This window comes from Varanus komodoensis, unplaced genomic scaffold (genome assembly GCF_004798865.1).
Source record: "Varanus komodoensis strain SLA01 unplaced genomic scaffold, ASM479886v1 scaffold25, whole genome shotgun sequence".
NCBI classification, from domain to species: domain Eukaryota; kingdom Metazoa; phylum Chordata; class Lepidosauria; order Squamata; family Varanidae; genus Varanus; species Varanus komodoensis.
In genome coordinates this window covers 561,770-582,171 of record NW_025335661.1, presented here as the reverse complement: position 1 = coordinate 582,171, position 20,402 = coordinate 561,770, and the positions used below count along the sequence as shown (strand labels likewise).

At 38.4% G+C, this 20,402-nt stretch overlaps 1 protein-coding gene across 13 annotated transcripts in view; it reads left to right on the top strand.

The window, feature by feature from the left end:
* Positions 1-20,402, top strand: part of FARP2 (FERM, ARH/RhoGEF and pleckstrin domain protein 2) — an 84,516-nt gene that overhangs the window by 17,671 nt on the left and 46,443 nt on the right. For all 13 annotated transcript variants that reach the window (XR_006414968.1, XR_006414970.1, XR_006414969.1 and 10 more), the window contains exons 3-7: positions 4,923-5,027; positions 6,242-6,284; positions 11,610-11,688; positions 15,407-15,504; positions 18,771-18,885. Coding sequence is in view for 9 of the 13 variants with exons in the window: in XM_044432662.1 (XP_044288597.1) it covers positions 4,923-5,027; positions 6,242-6,284; positions 11,610-11,688; positions 15,407-15,504; positions 18,771-18,885 (440 nt within the window). In the remaining 4 variants the exon portion in view is untranslated. The remainder of the gene's footprint in view (positions 1-4,922; positions 5,028-6,241; positions 6,285-11,609; positions 11,689-15,406; positions 15,505-18,770; positions 18,886-20,402) is intronic.

Here is a 20,402-nt window from a genome sequence, read left to right as displayed (position 1 = left end):
CTGCTTTTTTCATCTCAGTGTCTGGGAATGGCCCACCTTCCTTGGCCCCCTCCCATGCCACTCCTTCATCTGATTCTTCTGGTGACCCACCAGCAGCCCTTGAGAAAGTGTGCTCAAAGCTGCCAGCTTTCTCACTTTGAAAAGTGACTAGCATGGTCATTTGTTCGTAATAACTCAGTTTTTAAAAAATGGGTGGTTCTTGCATTTGAAATTGGTCTAAATGTCCCTTGTCAGTTACGGAAATTCTCTAAAACTACAAACCAATAAAACGACAATGGTTATGGTTACACCCGCCTAGGCAGGGTCTAGACAGCCATTGTGTTTCTGAAACCCAGCTACAAGAAATTGCTCCAACCTCATAATGAGGGACCTGTACTTGGATCAGACTCCAGGTTAGAAGTCAGAACAGACTTGGAGAAGGGCATTTGGGGTGTCCCAGTGTGTGGGAAAAGGAGGAGACTGGCACCAGCAAGGTACAAGTTATCCTAGCAGTGCCCCAGCTTCCTTCAGTTCTGCTTTGAAGCACCTCACTTAGATGACTGAATGTTTTGTAGAATAATAGAAGGGTGCAGGTGACCTTCATCTTTTCCACATCTCCAATCCTTAGTAGGGTTCTCATAATACTCCCTGATCAGAGGGTTCAAGGCATCTCTGTAGGATTGCACCCTAAACTGTTTCATGCAGAAGTATATTAGAATACTTCTGTTAATTCAATCCCTTTACAGCCAGCTTGAAATTTATGTATTTATTTATTACTTATTTATAAGTAAATTAATACAATGCAATTAAATAGGCAATGTAAGAGTCACACTGGCAATTGATAACTATTTGAAGACTCTTCAGTTTAGAGGGAAAGCAATGCCAACAATTATTAATAGCCATGCAATTTTATTTTTAAAGTGCAAAGCGTTTGTCAGAAACTGCTTCTAGAGACCACTTGTTGTTGTAGAATGTCTATTTTTAAATAGGTTTCACAGTGTAAGCTAAGAGAAGTGGCTTATACTAATGCTACAGCAGGAGTCTCCAAACTCAATATGTAGGGAATTTCAGAAACTTCTGTAGGTACCATAAAATGCATAATCAGCAGATCAGTGTTTTGACACCTACCTACATGTTAGGTGCTATCTAATTCAACAAAACTTTTTGTTGTATATTGTTTGGATACTGCAACCTCTCTGTAAGGAGGGATTTAATTCAGCTGTTTGGTGGTAGCACAGCATAACTAATGCATCTTTTAAACATGGTGTTTGCCGATGTTAAATAGTTGCTTCATTTTGAAAGGAGGTTATTAGATAAATGTTGCAGTGGAACACTGATATGTATGCTCTTTTACATAATTTGCCTATTTCATGTAAATTAACAAATGGAAGGGAAAATGGCTTCTCTTCATGCTTTTGATGGCTACAAAATATTTGATGGCTACTGATATTACAAAATGGAAAGGATAAAAGTTCACCTTTTATAATGCAGTGAATTGAGCGCTTTACACTTTTTGGAATATGAATGGCTGGCATATAGAAACATGTCAAATAGCCACTTAATTGGATATTTGGTCTGCTTTTGTTGAAGCCTATGTATAATTGCTAGGAAGTTGTATGCATTTCATACAATTGATGTGCATTTATTAAAATGAAGGAAGAAAACAATATAAAATTTATATTGGGTATCCTTTTGTGGGCACAATTTGAGCACTGAGAGCCTTGACCTTATTACAGGGTTTTAAAGATATCTGAACTTTTGCTATCTGTTTAGTGTTTGAAGTGCTACAAGACTTTTTATTGTGTTTGTTGCAGCAGACAAAATTTATGTATTCTGAAAATTAATAAATAACTGCTAGATCATAGTTTGATTATTGGGGATGTTCCTTGGTCTCATGTATTTCCTTCTTCACTTGTGCACTCAAATTCCCTCCTGCCCTTTCTGCCCTAATTAGAGCTTAATCAGGCACATGTTTTGCCTCCAAACCACAACTGGAAAAAAGTTGGAAGTGCAATGATGACTTGGGCAAACTGGAAAATGGAGGAAGGAAGTTATTGAAATGTGCATGATGGGGAGCCTGAGGCATAGTTCCAAAGACCAAATCATTGTTTGGTTTTTATGTGCGAACCAAACACATCTAGAGCTTATACCAAAATAAATTGGTTTATCTTTAAAGTGCCACAAAGCTCTTTGCTGTTTTTGCAATGCATATTATACAGCTACCCTCTGGAAATAAAATACATATGTATTTTAAACAGAAATTGATTACATAGTGAGTATGTGCCTTAAAAGATTTGCACAGTGTTTGCAAGAATATAATATGACTTTTATATAATGCAAATAATGTAGTGACAAGATAATGGGTTGAAGAGAGAATATTGTAGTGGACACAACTACATCAGAGGTGTTGAAGCCTCTGGCTGTTCAGATGTTGCTGGGCCCTTTGACCTCTGAAAAGGAGACTCTGGAGGTTTGGGGGCACCCTCCACAACAATGTGGGATGAGGCAAGACATTCCTTCTGTGAAATTCCTAAAGTTACTTTAAGATCCGAGTCATAGTGACTTGACAGAACTGGTCCACATGAACCAATTGTCTGACTCAGTGTAAAGCATCTTCTAATGTTTCTTTGACTAAAATCACAAGGTGGAGGAGTTAGTTAGGACAGAAAGAAAACAGAGGAATACTTGTTTTGGGGATACCAGAACTCAGGGATGTAAACCTTAAGATTCCTAGTAAATTCACAGCAAAGGATGTTGAGGCAGTAACTATAACCACATCTTTTTAATTACCATTAATTTGCTTTTATGGCTGGTAGATACCAAGGCTAAGTGACAAGAATAGCAGAAAATTCTTAATCTGGGAAAGGGATGAGGTAATCGGTTATCTCAGGTCTATATCTTAACAAGATCCCTCCATGGTCAAGGGAGCTTAGTGAGATCTTCTGTCATTTCTTAGTTTCACAGGTTGTGCCTGGTTTTAACTGCAACTGGCATTAAATTTGAAGGGAACAGTTTCTCTTTACCCTTTGGAATTTCCCCTAAAGGATCACTGGTCTTAACTTACTTTTAGTTTGCTTCAGAACAAAGCTGCTTTTATCTTTATGCAATCTCACATATAGGTTCTGCACCTGCATTCTGGGAAACTGCTATAGCTAGAGCTTTGGTGGGCATCCCACCCCTATCCTCCAGCCACAAACTCCTTCTTCGTTTCTCCCCAGCCACCACATTGAGAACATCTAGGTAATGCTATTTAAAACACAACAAAGTAACAAACTGTTTTTACATTTATTGTATTCTTTCTATCCTCCCTATTATTTAATCTTCCTATTTTGTGGTTTCTTCTTTTATCTTTTGGCTTTTAGCATTTTTTTTTCTTACTGCACATTTATTTTGTGTGCTTGTGGCCAAGAAGGTTGGTTTTTTCCACAGGTGCTTGACAGTGGCAAGCTTCTGCCTCCTGAGGTTACAAACAGAAGCCATACTCTTTTATTACTGTGGCTGGTGGGAAATACATTATGTTGATACGTGTAGGCTCAAAGTTTGGGTACTTTTAGGGGACAGGCAAGAAAAAATCCAGCATCCTGTCAAAGAATCCTCCCTTGGAGTGAGCATCGGAGGTTTCAGATTCAGGTACAGCGAGTTCCCGGCTAATTACAATTTCCTCTGGCTTTGCCAAGGTATTATTGGAAAGAGTGTGCAATAGTCAGCTCTTACAGTATTGTGATCACTTGTCTCATTAGCAGACTCACTACCACCTGTCTCTCTCAGCACTCTTGCTGCCCCTAGCACAGGGGTCTAAATTGCTGATTAAGGTGAAGCAAACATTCACAGTGCAAATGGATTTGATTTTGGTGGTGATGAAGTTCTTGTTACTAATGCAGTAGACTTGCATCTAGATCATCATGTATTGGGGTTGGCCTTGTTTTCTCCCATTGCTGCAGTTTTGTAGGAATTTCCATTACATCCTCCTGCCTCTGAAGGGGAAGTTATTGACCTCATTCCAGATTACTCTGTCCCAAGTAGTCTGTCTTAAAATAATGGCCTGTGCTGAGTCTTAGTCTCACTTCCGTTTCCCAAAGTTCACTCCCCATCCTCTTTGCCAGTCACCAACAGACTGATAGTACTACATGATAGAACTTGGACTTAACAAGCATACAGGAAAAGAGATGGTTTATAGTCCAATAAATCGTTGATTCTAAGAGATCTTCCTTGAGTATTGAATCCTAATTCAGTATATAATTTCCTGAAGGATTGATTTAAAATTAGGTTTTGGATGACTTTCAGTAGCATGAAATAAGAGGACTGTTACAGGTTTCCCTGAAACCAGATATTCTGTCTGACGTGTATTATTTTGGTAGGGCGGGATGCTTAATGTTTGTGAGCTTACCTTTAAGACTTTTCAAAGTAACACAGCTTCTAAAGTGTTCAGTACATTATAAATTGGAAAGAAAGGGAAGTGCTTCTACTTTCTTTTTGGAGTGCGAGCCACATGGATGTGGCATGTAATGTAAAGAAAGACTTCTCATGCATTGTATTGGTAGATACATGTGCAGAACTAATCTTAATTGGCAGTGCCAACCATTAACTTTACTTCTCAGAATATTAAATCTGTAATAGTTGTTCATAAATTTCTAGGAAGAGTTTGGCATCTGTTTTGTTGTTCATATTAATTTTGTTTTAATTTTACCTTTTTTAAGATTTGTGAATGCCTATTTGCTTTTAAATTATATTCCTGGGTCATTGTGACCAACAATGTCCCAATAGTGACAAATAGTGATAGTGGATTTGGTAATAACTATTGTGAACTGATTTTTGTCGCTGTTATTTTCTGTTAAATAAGGAGAGAGGAAAAAGAATCACTGAATTTTCAATATTTAATATATCTTGGTTCTTAAGTTGTGATCAACTCAAGTTCATATTTCTATTTGTTTTTATCTTCCCAGTCAAAATGTTATGGTGAGAAACTGCTGACAGAAGTATTTAATCGTTTGAATTTGGTTGAATCGGACTACTTTGGAATTGAGTTCCAGAACATGCAGTCATGTTGGGTATGTAACATGTCTCTATCTGAATGTAAAAGCTTTTGAATGGATTTCCTTTTTTAACATTTATTACAGTCAAATTTTTGTCAGATTTTCCTTTAGTGTGAAAATTGACTGTAATAGGGGAAGAAAAGCTGCATCCAAATGGCATAGTTGTTCTGTTAATCATAGCTCTGCTCAGTTCTGTTGAATGCTTCATTTCTGCTCCTTCCATATTTGAAGCAAACACTTCCCACTCTGCATGAATATGGTGTTTATTGGGCATGCTGACTGGGGATGATGAAATTTGTACATGGTTAATTAATAAGGGACGCCAAGAGCCCTTGCGTGTTACACAGCTTCATTGTGAATACTCTAATGTCTTAGGGCACAATCCATGCTTGTTTCGACAAGAAATGTTGTACAGTTCTCAGCATTCTCCGGTGAGAAGTACTGGCTGGGGAATTTGGAGAGTTGAAGGACTTGTTTCTGTCTACAAATGTATAGAATCGCACCTTTAATCAGATGGCCTCTGGATGTAGTATTCTGCAATCAAAGCACAGATGTCTAAAAATGCAAATGACTCTGTACAGATTCATTGGATCTCCTGCTGCAGCAACATACTTTGAAAAATACAATTTTGTAGGATGTGAGGTTTTTTTAAAATCTTGCCATTGAAATGTATTGAATACATTTTCACTTATGTACCTGTTGTAATATATTTGATGGAAGAATCTGCATGTTTAAGTGACATTATAAGCTTTTTGTAAAGTAGTCAGCTTTCCAGTTGACTACAAATTGCCTGTACTTTTTAACAAAAATGTATGTGACTGTCTATGGTGGCATGCCAGCTGCTTTCACAGCAGCTGAAAAAGGTCTGTGAAGTTATTCTTGAAGCTTACAAGAATATATGCTTTCATAAGTTGAAAGAGAACCAAAGAGAAATTCAGTCTAATCTTTGGCACTGTCAGAATTCCCTGTACCATAACTATCCTGTGCAAATTTTATTCAGTCACTTCTTTGAAAGCTCAAGAGAGAGTTTGTGTAAGTTCCTTGAGTCATGAACCCCATGGCACAAATGTTCATATAGCGAGTTCCCCCCCTTAGATTGATCCAAAATGCACTTTGCTGAAACTAGAAATCATTTGTTGAGTTGATTCTTTCATTATGTCATTCTGTATATTTCTGCAGTTATATTTCAAGACTTGTTTGAATTTATTTTATTTTTTTTGGTTACTCAGGTTTGGCTTGAGCCAATGAAACCTACCATTAAGCAAATACGAAGTAAGTTTATATACTTCTTTTACATTCTTTCTTTCCAGAACTAAATTTTGAGTTGATATATAGCTTTTGTTTATGCTATTATTAGAGATTATGTTCTAGAAAATTGAAGGAGGCAAAGATAACCCCCCATGCATTACACAGTCTCATTGTGAATACGCCAGTCTATGAGGTTGGAGAATATTCATATCACTGAAACTATTTTAAATCAGTTTTGCAAATGAAATTCCCATTCACTAACATTCAACAAATTAATTCCATACATTTCTGAAGTTTGGAGGAGTTAATTATCTTTCAGTTACTCGTGTCCCATTTTTATTACAATTATTACAGCAATAAAATGGGTTACAATTAAAATAAAAATGCAGAAGAATTAAATCCAGCACTTAACCATGGTGAAGTAAAAGATCAGCCTTGTTCCACAGACCAATATTTGTTTTCTGGCTGCAGCCATTTTAATTCAACCTTGTAAACCACAGTCAATTTCACTTTGTTTAACTGCTTAAATATGCCCAGCCTCCCACACTCACCAGCCCACTTTACTTCTCTTTGTTCTACAATGCTTCAGGCTCCCAGCTTTTGCCCTGATTAATTCTTTTAATCCTTTACTTCCTACCAGTTAATAGTTTCCAGAAGCTACTAGCAGCTTGGATAATGAATATTCCTGTCTGTATTTGGGATCTCTTTTGTCGTCTAAAGGTTGGGCTTGGAACTGACTGTGTGTATGTCCTGCAAACTATACTGCATTATAGTTATGGAATTTGATGGATGCTGCTTAGGCTGTACAATCTAGCTAGTTTCAGGATTGAATCAGTATTCCTCAGTTGCTTTTTGGTTTTAGTGCCTTATGTATTCATAAAGTTACCTGATAGTGAGGCAGTGAGTTGCTTGCATATCTGATTCACCATTTTAAAGATTTGCACTGTCAGTCTCTTGATATTTATTTACTAACATCTTGTAATGTTTTTAACATATTTCAGTGGAAAACTAATCGGGGTTTTTTTCAGTAAATGGATGACTTGTTAGTTGTAAGAAAATAATAAGATGGGCTAAAAACTCTCAACTTTGAGGTACCTCAGTTGCTGTTACCGAGTTGCATGACATGGAAACCCACAGTGGATTAGCATGTTGTGTGAACCTGGCCCACTTTCTGGCTTATTTATCCCCAGCTTCTCTCAAGTGGAGAACTGTGAGCCAAAGGGAGTAGGAAGTCAAGGTGTTCCTGAAACTTGGAAGCCATAGCTGTTCTGAGGAGGAGCAGCAGGGAGAAATGGGTGTGACAGATCCAAGGAAGAGAAGAATAGCAAAAACTAATAAGTGGTTCCAAGTGGTTGGCATTACAAATCTAAGAACTGCCTTGAAGACTTGGTTTTAAGACACCATTTACTGAGAAAGGAATTAATCAGTCTTGAATAACTTGGACTCAACTTTCAATCTGATTGCATTACGTTTATTAACCAATTCTATGACAAAGAATTCTAACCAATTCTTTATTTTTTGTTATTGATCTTTGCAGAGCACTTTAATCTGTAATCTGAAGCTAGTTTTGATTAGAATAATAATTTCTTTGCTTAACTGCAGAGGAGGAGGGAGGGAGGAAGCCTTGACATGGGCAAAATTAATCAGTGTTTTTGACAGGGTCATATACAGACTTTATGGCTGTGTATGTTCCTGTCAAAAAAACTCTGACTAGCCCTATCAAAAGCCATGTTTGAAAGGAAGCCTTTTGACAACTGTCAAGACTCTGTTCCCTCATAAATGGAATGACATGCACTTGCCCACTTCACTGAGTATTGGGAAAGTATGGAAAAGATGTGGTGGGGGGGGGGGACACTAAGAGTGGTAAGGTGCAGCACGCATGTGTGCACACAGACACCCTGGAGAATTTTGTTGGAAAACTGAAACCTTCCCCCCCCCCTTTTGCTAACTTATGAACAAATTTCTACAAGCCTGAGGTGTATTTAAAAAAGATGACAAAAACATGACATGTCAGTGACAATGGTTTCACTCTGCTTCTTGGGTACTTTGAAGGGGCTGCCAGTGGCTATTACTTTAGAAATTGCAAAAAGCAATCTCTAAAGAGAAAGAAAGGATACAAAGATAAAAGCTGCAATGATCACAAAAGGGATTGTGATCACTGGGGAGAGGGATGCCAATATAGGTGCTTCCTTGGAGCTGCTGGGATACCTGCAGAAGGATGAAGTGGGAAGACAAATCATGATGAGCTTGATTGCCTCTAAATTCATAGGGTGAAAACACAGCTATTGACTGGGTTTGCTCATCATGGCAAAACATTGTGGGTAACCAGCCACGGTGGTTTGTCATATCTGAATCCACAGACTGTTTCTCACAGGGTGGCATGTTTATGGATAACCTGCTATACTGACAGCCAGTGGTTTTACCTAGGGATTTTTTGCCCTTGATTGGTTTTTGTCTTGTCCAAACCTGGGACACTTATTCCATCATGAGAATTGTGTTGCTCTTTGTGGTTTCATCCATGTTTCTAGTGGGGTGCTGTCAAAAATGTGTAGGGCATGAAGAACAGTCTTTTCAACATTTGAAATCCCAAGGATTACACAGCTAATGGGGATCTTGTCACCACTCCCTTTTGATGAACTTACTTTTTTCATTGTTACCAGTGATTTTCAGTTGGCAGTTTAGCAACTCTGTGAGTGAGCCTATTTATTTATTTAAAGTTTTTATGTGCTGTCCCCTTGCTATAAGGACGGCTCACACAAATAAATAAATATAATACAAAAACAGTTAAAACTCGGAAACACCTCGGCTGCACAATTAAAACCTATAGGTATTGAACATTATTAAAATATTGTTTGAATAAAAAGGTCTTAGCCTGGCGCCGAAAAACAAATAATGACGGTGCCAGGTGGACCTCTCTGGGGAGCGCATTCCACAGATGGGGCACCACCGCAGAGAAAGCCCACCTCCGGGTACTTTGCTTCCTGATGTCTCTCCCAGTGGAGGGCCTCTGCTGCCGATCTCAAGGGGCAGGAGGGCAAATACGGAAGCAAGCCTATGTGTAGTCTTGTCAGTTTCCATCCATGTTACCAAATGCAGTTGAAACTCACAAGGACATCCAGCTGGCAAGAATACATATGTGCCTGAAAGTTGTAAGTATGCATTTCCACAACCTTGAATGATGGACAAATTGAAAAAAAATTCTGACTATATTTGCACACATTTCTATGTGCAAAGAACTGAATATGACTACCGTTCCAGTTTTGAGACTTTGGGGAAAAAAACAGCAGCAAATGAAAAGGAAAGTAATTGGAGCAGGAATGGGGAGAATATGGACTCCACTATGAAGGACATTGGGATGCTAGCAGGAAAACCAAGTGGATAAGAGGAGGAGAACATCTCATGTGAGCCTAGTCATCAGTCTCTCGGATGCACTGTGGATTGTTCTGCAAGTTGCCCATGAACTTTGGCTTATTTACAGGGTGGCTTAGTATGTTGTGAACCTGTTCACTTCAGTTGCAGTTATTCTGACTCACAATAATACTTCTGGTTTTTTAGGCCCTATTCATGATTCATTTTCTTAGTTATAGCATAGGAGTAATTTTCACTTAGTTGTATATAATATCTGGCTATAAAATAGGAAGAAACCCCTGGTTCATTCATTGTAGGGACCCACTATTATGGTGATCTAATTTGTAAAATGATTTCATTGCTTTAATAGGTTCTTTGGGATTTCCTTTTGAGATTGGTAATTCCTGAATTATCAGTGAGCAATATTACTTAAAAATTGATAAATTTGCCCCCCTGTAGGAAGCATGAAGTATTCAAACCCTATGTATCTCATGTGGAGTTTTGATATTATGTAAAGAGATGCCAAAACAATGAGAAATAGAAAGTATGTGGATAATGTTTTCTTAGGCTGCCAGAGTTGTGTGGTTTGGTATTATCCATTCCAGATGAGAGCTTTTCATTCACATGAAAAGATGCTGGAGCTAGTTAAAATTAGATAATGTAGTGACTTTTATATAGCACTTTTTCTGTTCTGCAGCCCACATTTTACACAGCTGTGTTAATGGATAAAAACTTAAAATTATATAAAAGTGACTCCACAATAATAAGGGCAGGGGTGGGCAGAAAACATTGTTAAATACTAGTTTCTGTTTCATAATATTATAGGCTGTGATATTACAACTAATTAATTCATGCTGTCTTGCATTCTGGTTGTAGGCGAATGGTGTTCTGGCAGCAGTTACTAAGCATTGCTCTCATGTTTAGTCATGTGTCAAGGGAAATTATTTTGTTTTCTTATAAATTACTCAGATAGTATATTCATAAAAGTCTCATATTTTAAAAATCTAGATTGTATGAAGAACACTAAGATTTGCCTTTAGTTCATTCAAATATTGGCATTCATTAGCATAAAGTAAGCAATTGCTGTGGTCTGTGGTTTTAATGGTTGCTGAGCCAATATCTGAATATTGCTAAAGTTTGATAACATATAAACAGATTTCTTTTGTCCAGAATTCCATTCTAATTTTTTTGAAAAGTTTGAGAATCCTATCTTTCATTTAGCATTTTCCTGCTAGAGCAGCATTATGGCAGATTCAGAAACCTATGTCCCCTGTTACTTTGTATTCCCCAAACCTTTTTTTGGGGGGGGGACTTTATAGTATTTATAGCAAAACACTATAGATGGCACACACATCTCTTCTCTCTTTTCCCTGTCCTCTCTTCCTCCCTCCCTTGTATGCACATGAATATACTTTAACCAATCTGTTCCTGATCACAGTGGTTAGGAGTGCAGCTACTGAGTAATCTGGCTCTAAGAATAAGGAAGACTGTTTTTTGAACATGCTGGGTCTGCATGTCTTATCAGTTTCCTGCATGACAGTATGATTGTTATTGCCATGACAGGCTAGATTTTCTTTGCTTCTTCACACAGTTCAGTAGTAAAGCCTTCCTATTCAACTTTCTGGAGCTTTGTTGACTTCTCATGTGCTGGATGCTACTTTTGCATAAAGGTTTGATCCTCCCACAAGGAAAAAGCCAGGCAATCTGGTAATAGACAAGGGATATCTTGAAATATTGTGTACTGGTCCTGTTGTTCACTTGATGAACAAGTTAAATTCAAGGATCTAGATCACAAGCATTTCATAGAAAGGTCTCCTGGCTTCTGGCAACACCATGGAAGATGCTGTAAGTACATCCATGAGGTCAGCTGCAATCCACTGACAACGTAAATGCCTACTTCTCATGACATCACTTTGAGATGTGGCAATTATGTTTTAGTTTGTGTATTTAAACTTTAACAGTAGATGGTAATAGAATATATTGGTTTACATTTTTGCACAGGACCAAAGAATGCAATGCTTCGTCTAGCTGTCAAGTTCTTTCCTCCTGATCCTGGTCAGTTGCAAGAGGAGTATACCAGGTAAATTATCTCAGTATTAACTTCTTAATGATTTACAACAAAAAGACAAAAAAGTGAGAAGGGTTAGCAGATACATTTAAAATCTGGAGAACTGGAAGGTTCATTTTTTGTTTGAGTTGAGTTCTAATTTTTTAGGTTAATTTAAATGAAATTAGGTTTCCCCTAATCTAATTTAGTAGCAGTGAGGCTTCTTCAGCTGCATGCAAAGACAATTGATGTGCCAAGAACACACAAATGGTCAAAACATCAATTTTTAGAAATTCTTATAAGAAGAAAAATAACATGTTTAAGTAGCTTTGTGTAGTTATTTTCCTGGGAGAAAAATTCAGGCTGTCATCCTGTAGATATTTAAATGGGAGTAAGTATCACTGAATATACTGCTACTGAGCAAATATGCATAAGATTTTCATAGCTTATGAATTCTAGACTTCTTAGGGTAGCAAGGCACAATTTCCTGTGTTACTTTTATGTTTTAATATACTAGATATTGTCTCAACAATTCCAGAACAGTTAGTCTGATTTCTCCCCTACTCCCAATTTATCTTGCTGTGTCTCTGTTTGGTAATGTAGCCTTCTGTGCAAATTTTGAACATAAGTTATCTAGGAAATGTTTTCTTCTGATTCTTTCTTAAGAACTGACACGTGCTTTTGTAGGTATACTCATCTCCAAGCGTCTATGTTTCTGTCAAGCTATGATGCTTATATTTTTAGTATTGTCTGCCTCAGTCTATTTGCACATACCTTTCCATTAATGTATCTCTGTGCGTGCCAGCTTTTCTTCACAGCTAAACTTAGTGGCTTTCAGTTGCTGCTGCTTCCTCACTTTGATTTGCTTCTGTCTTTATTTGCTTCCTCCTTTCCTAAGTTACTACTGTGTATGGCTACTGGATTCAGGGGAACTCTTGGTGTATTAGAATTATTGGATTATGTCTTATTTCTTTCAAAGCAAGAAAAATTGGGAAATTTGCAGATTCTATGGTGCTCTGTGGAAGGGAGATGACCTTCCACTTCCATGAAACATTCTTGTGTAGGATGGTGTCTGGAGAGAGGGATAGCAGAGATGGGGAACGTTATTCTGTCAGCAGGAATGTTGTTGGTCAAAGATAAAGGGGAGATGTAGGCGAGCAAAAACTTGGGTCTGGAAACTCCCTATTCCTGCTACATATTATCACAAAATCATTAAAATATTGAAAGCTTTTAATATAAATATATTGCTTATCATGAAGTATTTGTGTTGTGTTTCCTGCAGTGGAAGGTTGTAAGCAGGTTGTGGAGAAACTAGTAAGTTGAAAGGGTTGTGGTAGCTGTAACTGCACCTCACCTTCATTGAGCCATATTGATAACAGATTATGCAACATGTGCAAAAGCTTCATTAGGCATAGCCCTAACTCTCTTTGCCCACTAGACAGTTAAATGTCTTGGTGTAGGTGAAATTTTCCCTGGCCTGTACCTAGTAATCCTATATGCCTAGAATAACCAGTGAAGTGATGTGGTCGTAGTAAATAGCTGTCACTGAACAGTATTACCATAACAAGACAAACCATACAGTAGCATAAGCCATGCCCCAGGGCCCACAGTATGCCTGACAGAAAGTTCATTACATTGTGGGTCCTTACCTACCTTCTCCCATTTTTTTTACCCCATGTCATTTTATGGGTATCTCAGGGGATACTGTGGGAGGAGAAGGTCTGCCTCCACTAGCTGCTGCTGCAGCAAGCTCAAAAGGACTTGCAACAATGGAAAGTGGGGATCGCTTCTCTTGACTAGCTGCTATCCAGTTCCCTGAAGTAGTCTCCACTCCCCAGTATGAGCTGGGGGATCAGGGTTTGCTTCATTGAGTTGGCTGCCTAACCAGCCAAAATGATCTCTGTTTCACAGTATGCCCAAAAGGGAATGTGGGGGCAGTGGAGTAGGACAGCCAAGGGCTGTAATGTGTTGCTATTACAGCTTGCCTAATAAGGCATGTAGGGAGCTGGGGAATTAGCATCACTCTAGCTTGCTGTCAGATTGACTTTGACAGGTTGAAGTGATTCGAGCTCCTTCATACCCTGGCAACCCCAAAAGAGCTAGGAAAGGAACAGGGAAGCCTCTGACAACCACCCTCAAGTATTCCTTGACCATTTTGGGGTGTTGTGTTCTAGTATTTAGGAAACACCTCAGGAAGTATCTTAGAAGCTGTTTATTGGAATAACTCCTTCTTTGAGTCCTCAGCTGAGCCATAGGCAGTCACAGTCTGCAATTCCAGGTTGGTTTGGAGCCCCTTGTGTCTCTTGAAATATACAGTCCATCAATCCTGAACTCAGAATTCCTGGATGCTGTGCCAATCAATGCCCATAAATTCACAGATGCTTAGAAGCTTTTCCAGCTGGCATTCTTTTGTCTCCTGCAAAGCCACTGAGAAACTTCCTTGGTTTATATATTGTTCAGTCTTGGATGCAGGCAGGGAAACTGTCCCCTCAACCTGTAACTACACTGAGTTGAGCATTTCTGCCCTGCCCTCTTGCTGACATACTCGTATGGTACAGACACCCCTGGCAACAGACAGCAAGCCCCTCTCTTGCTGTCTGTACAGATGACTATCCCTGAGTGATTAGTAGGTGTCTCTGCCAAGGTTGAGTCTCCTATCTGAGATTAGCTGTATCAATCTGAAGTCTTTCTCCTCTTCTGTTCACCAGACAGTAGAAGGCCAAGCTAAGCTGAATCATCCTGATTCTGAGAATACTGATATTCTCAACTGGTCCAGATATTACCCCCTCCTTCTCTAAACTTGACACTGCATCCACAGTGGAAGCTCTGCCTGGATTGGGGAGAGGTCCCATTGAGGGTGGCTGGCAACCATGTAGACCATTAGCCACTGGGCTTGAATGGCAAGGAATTTTGTCACTCCTGCCAAGTAGATCACTTGTAGTTGGACTGGATCCACAGTGGGATGTGTTGCCTGGATTCAGATGAAGTGACAACCTATTGTGGGTCAAACAAAGCAAGCTGGCTATGCTCCTGCTGCTCTCTATGTCCCTGCCCAAAAAGGAACCTTGTAGCCTCTTCTAAAACTCACTTTAGAGAACATAAGACAAATAGGGTAGATCCTCAAACACCCCCTTCCCTGCAAAAACCTGTGTTTTGTGGGGAACCTCTTATCTTCCCCTTATCCCATCCAGTTTGCACTTGTTTCCAGGATGCTGATGAGCTGAGAACACGCAATACTAAGCAAGGCTCCCTTTACAAACTAAATCTAGTTTGACGGATGACCTCATCTGTCAGTGGGGAAACCTGCATTGTTAAAGATGGAGTTCTTTGTGCTTAACTAAATGCTTTCGCAAAAAAGCGCGTGCACACACACACACACACACACACTCCTTTCCCTTTATTGGCCTTTAAACATTTTTTAAATAAGCACTAAGAACTCCCATATGTCTCCACTGCCATTCCCATGTAACTGCAGTAGGCTGTAATTTTGCAAGAGTGGCAATAAAAGAAATAAAAAGCAGTAACTTTTCACAAATATTTGGGAAAATTAAGGAGTGCAAAGCATTTTTAAAGATATCATTGGGTCCTCCTGGAGGAACTTCTCATGGTTGCCAAAATGGGGATCATGAAAGACCCTTTGCCATCTGTGGAGGGGAGGGAAGCTTAAACAGAGGGAAAGCCAAGGTGAGGAGGGGAGAATTTACCATAGTTCCTTTAACAGAACACGATACTAACATTTGTTCCCTTTTAGGTATCTGTTTGCATTGCAAATCAAGAGAGACCTAGCAGAGGAACGGCTTACCTGCAATGATAACACAGCTGCACTTCTCATATCTCACCTTCTGCAGTGTTAGTATTTAAAGTTGCTCATTGTAATTTGATTAAATTTCAGTACTTTAGAGATACTGCAAAATACATTGGCACAGTCTAACTACACATGATTCAGAGCATTCTCCGGTTTTGTCAGTGCGTGCATGCATATCAATTTAATATCCATATTTACTGTCAGTGTATAAATTGAATAACTGACTATGTTAGTTCAAAAGAAGAGCTTGTCTCACAGAAGACCTACTGTATTTCTGGAATATTACTTTCATGGGTGGAATCTCTGTCTGTAGGCAGAGTGGTTAGTTGGGTCCCAGCCCTCTGTTTCTGCTAGTGCATTAGTTGCCCATAACATGTATGTTAGGCACTAGGCACTTTGCTTTTTTTTTTTTCTGCTTCCTTCGATTTATATTCAGCCTTTTTCCTACAAGGGGCTCAAGGCAGCTTAAATCATTCTCCTCCTCCATCTTATCCCCACAACAACAGCCCTGTGAGGTAGGTTGGGCTGAGGGTCTGTGACTGGCCCAAAGTCACCCAGTTGGCTCCATGGCTGAGCGGGGACTAGAACCCAGATCCAGTCCCAGTCCCATGCTCTTAACCACTACACCACACTGGCTCTTCATTTGGTAACAACATATGCAGAAATGTTTTTTGGTTCATGGCAGAAGTAATTAGATTTTTGTAAACTGCCCAGAAATCTGCTATTGGGCAATATAGAAATTTAATAAATAATACATAATAAGAAATATTTTTGTTCCTTGTCAAGCAAACACAAACCTGGTGTTTGATTATTATATGATTATACACTGCTAAGTTTTTGGTAAGGGGCTTTGTCAGAAGCTTTTTATATGTAATGTTTAGTGTTAGGTGACCTCTGTTTGTATGTTTATAAATACTCTCCAAATACCTTAGATTGTTGAAGAGGCATACCTTCCCTTTCCAGAAGGTATGCCAATTCTTGTGAGGCTTGTTCTTTTCTATATACAGCGGTGCCTCATAGATCTAACTTTGAATGATCTAGAGGTTGAATGCTGGAGTCGAGATAAAATTGCTCCAAAGTTTGAATGCTTCTATGTCCGAACTGCAAGTGAAGTGAAAAAATGAGTTGCAGCGTAAACGTCATCTGTTGTACACCCAAGTCATCTCATGTTTTTAGTGCATGCATGTTCATGCATGTTCATGCATTTTCAGTGCTGTTTTGTTTTGTTTGTTTTGTTTTTGGTTATATACAAGGCGTGATCAAAAAATATGGTGAATGCTTAAATTAAAAAAAGAAAAAACCACTAAAAGACACATTGCCATTAATCCCCCTCAGAATACCCCCCTCACTTCAAACACACTTATCCCATCATTCTAACCACTTTCTGAATCAATTCAAAACACACATTGCTTCTGGTACAGCAATTTCTGTCAAATAAAAACATTACAATGTGTCCTTATTCACCGGATCTGGCACTCTGTGACTTTTGATTCACACTATGTTTCTTTGTTCATGTGGCAATTTTAAATTTTGTTGCTTGTATTTTCTCGTGATTCTATGTGGCTTTGTGCTGCCATTGTCCTAAAAAGCAACTAAACTTTACATAAGTAAATATATTTCCTTTAAATTTTTAGTATTAATAATCAAACAATCACCATACATGCTGAAAATATTTATTTATTATTCTTTCCTTCATCTTGTTTTTAATTAACTCCTCACATGGGAGCCATCTCTAAAGGAAGCTAGGAGGATGGCTACCCAAGGCAGGGCCTTCTCAGTTGTGGCACCCCACCTGTGGAATTGACTTCCCAGAGGTATTCATCAAGTGCTGTTCTTATACATATTCTGGCGCCAGACTAAGGCACTGTTATTCAAGGAGTATTTTATTTGTTGATGATTTTACTTGGAATTTGATTTTAATTATATTTTAATGCAAATTTTAGTATTCCTAATTGTGACATTTAAGATCATTCCAATCTGTTGTTAAACTATTAATTGGTGTTCCTGCTCTGATGTTATGTTATTTGTTATTGATATCATGGTTTTAATTAATTGTGTTCAGTTGTGTTACTTATGATGCTTTATGTTCTTGGTTTTTTATTATGTAAATCATCTAGGGAGCCATGTGGCTATAAAACAGTATGCAAAAGTGCTTAATAAATAAATTTTGGAAGTTTCTCTATAAGAAAAAGTTAAATCATGTTGTGTTACACATATTGGGCATAAATGCTGTTTGTATTGAATTTAACAGCATTGTGGTCATTTTTCTAAAGTGGTTTAGCAATACTGGACATTCTTGGACTTTCAAAAAAGCTTTAAACAAAGTCCCTCACCAAGGACACCTGAGCAGACTTCACAGTCATGGTTAAGAGGAGAGATCCTCTTACAGATTGGCAACTGATTAAAGCATAGAAAGAAAAGAGTAGGACTTGAATGGACATTTCTCACTATGGAGGGATGTAAACAGTGCGGTCTTATGACTACCTGTTTTGGGGCCACTGCTTTTAAACTTGTTAATAAATGATCTAGAGTTAGGGTTGAGCAGTGGCATGACCAAGTTTGCTGATAGCATCAAATAATTTAAAATAAATGAAATAAAGAGGGGCAGCAAAGAGCTGTAAATGTATATTCCCAAGTAGGAGGAATGATGGCAAATGCAGTTTAATATAGACAAGTGCTCAGTGATATATACACTGGAGCAAAAAAAAACCCCTAACTTTAGCTATAAAATGATGGAGTCTGGAGATGACTGATGGCTAAATTCGTGTCATTCTCAGTACCATATGCTGGAGTAATTGAGTGATATTTTGAACTTTTCATAGGCATCTGGTTCACCTCTGTGGGGTTAATGCAAATATATCAATTATATCAACCACTTAATGTAAATTACATATTTCAATATGTTTATATTTTGCATATCTCACTAGAACATACTTTGCATATTTTGCATAGCTCACTAGAACATACTTTGAAGATCTACAAATCTTGAGCGGTTAGAAAACACGAAGTAGTAGGAAGACATCCATTCAGAAAATTGAATAAACCAGTGACATTGGAAAATAGATTATCTTTGTAAACTGAAACTACGAGAAGATTTGTCAGATAGAAGGTTCTGAATTATGAAAAATATCTATTGCACAAGACTGTAAATAGTCCCTTCCCTTAAGAAAAGCCACTGTGAGTTTTTGATAGGGGAAGTCAATAGATAATTTTGATATGTATGATAATTTTAAGGATTTTTTTTTGCAAGGTCTGTGGAAATAACTGCAATATGTAATAACTATTCTTTTAATTTGTCTATGTGTCACAGCGGAAATTGGGGATTTTGATGAATCAGGGGACCGAGAGCACCTTAAAAACAACCAATACTTTCCTCATCAGGAAAGGCTACAAGGCAAAATACTTGAATTTCACAGGAAACACATGTAAGTAAGAAAAAATGTTTGGTGTCTATTATTCAAGACGGTGCCTTATTTTATTGCAAAATTGCCTTTGCAGGAATGATAGAAGGATTTTTTCCTTGCTGGTGTTAAACTGGGCTAATTTGTGTGTTATGGGTCATAAAAACAAGACTGTCTTCGCGTTAAGTTTGCCATGAATAAATGGATGATTGGTGTAATCTGGCCATATTTCAGAACACTTAGTTGACACATGGTTTTAAAATATTGCTTTTAGGACTTCCATGCTTCTGATCATGTTTTGCCCTCAAAAATGACATAATAAGATTTTTTCATCAGTAGAAAATCTTTTTTCCAGCATCCATTTAAAATGGGAAGAAATGTGAGGCTTGGGAAGGTTGTCCAATATATATTACATCTGGATTTTGAAGACAAAACTAAAAAAGTTCTGGCAAATGTAAGGCCTGGCTGATTGACAAATGGACTGACCAGGGTGGAGACTTGGGACAAGCAGAAGCTGGAGGGGAAATAGTAACTCTGTGAGGGTTGCTGCATTCATGTGTGCACATGCGTATACAAGAAAATGTCCTTGCATCAAATGTTTCATCTCTCCAGTCCTTTCATGTCTTTTTCTCCATGCAAACATACCTATATAGGATTGCATCTGCTGGCCCTGTGTTATTGCCTCCCACGTGTTGTTGCTGCTTTCCCCGTGTACGCTTTCCTGCTAATGAGAGCACTGTTCCACATCATGGAGGAACTTATACATGTAGAACCTGCTCCTTTCAACAAACACGTAGAATCTGCTTCTTACTGCAACACATGGAGGGAGACACTGCATTTAGAACTCTGCGTGGCTTGCGTAGTCCCATTTTATCCTCACAACAACAAGGTAGATTGGGGTGAGAGTCTGCAGCTCAAAGTCATGCACCAAGCTGTGTGGCTGAGTGGGGACTAGAATCCCAATTTCCTGGATCCTAGTCTAACACATTAACCATCACACTGACTGAAAGAGATACCATGCGATGGGTCTTCTCTCCCTTCGCAATGTGTAAATGTGTCTGTGCGCTTTTTGATTATATAATCCATATAACAACCAGGTGTACTCTGTGGTTTGGTCTGCATCCTCATTCATTCTGTTGTGAATGTATTTTGAAAGATCTGTCATGGAACTACTTGATGGAACCAGTCTCTAACAGAAGTTGACTACAATACATCTCAGTTTTAGCGCTTCCACATATTTATCACTCCAGGTAATATGGGGAAAACAATAATGGACAACTTCTTGAACAACTGGGCAAGCCATGGAGCAGAGCATGCACTATATTTTGACAAGAAACCAAATTAGCTTGCACATTTTGAGTAACCAATCCCTTCATACCTGTTTAAGTATGGGAAATTTATGATTCATCTCAAGCCTATTTTAAATTTGTCTTGCAACTTCACAATTGCTATTGGGTGTTTGCTCACAATAAGCAATCCCCATTCAGTAAGACTGGGTTGTGAACCTTTCTGTGTGTATGTCAGCAGCTACATGCCAAAGC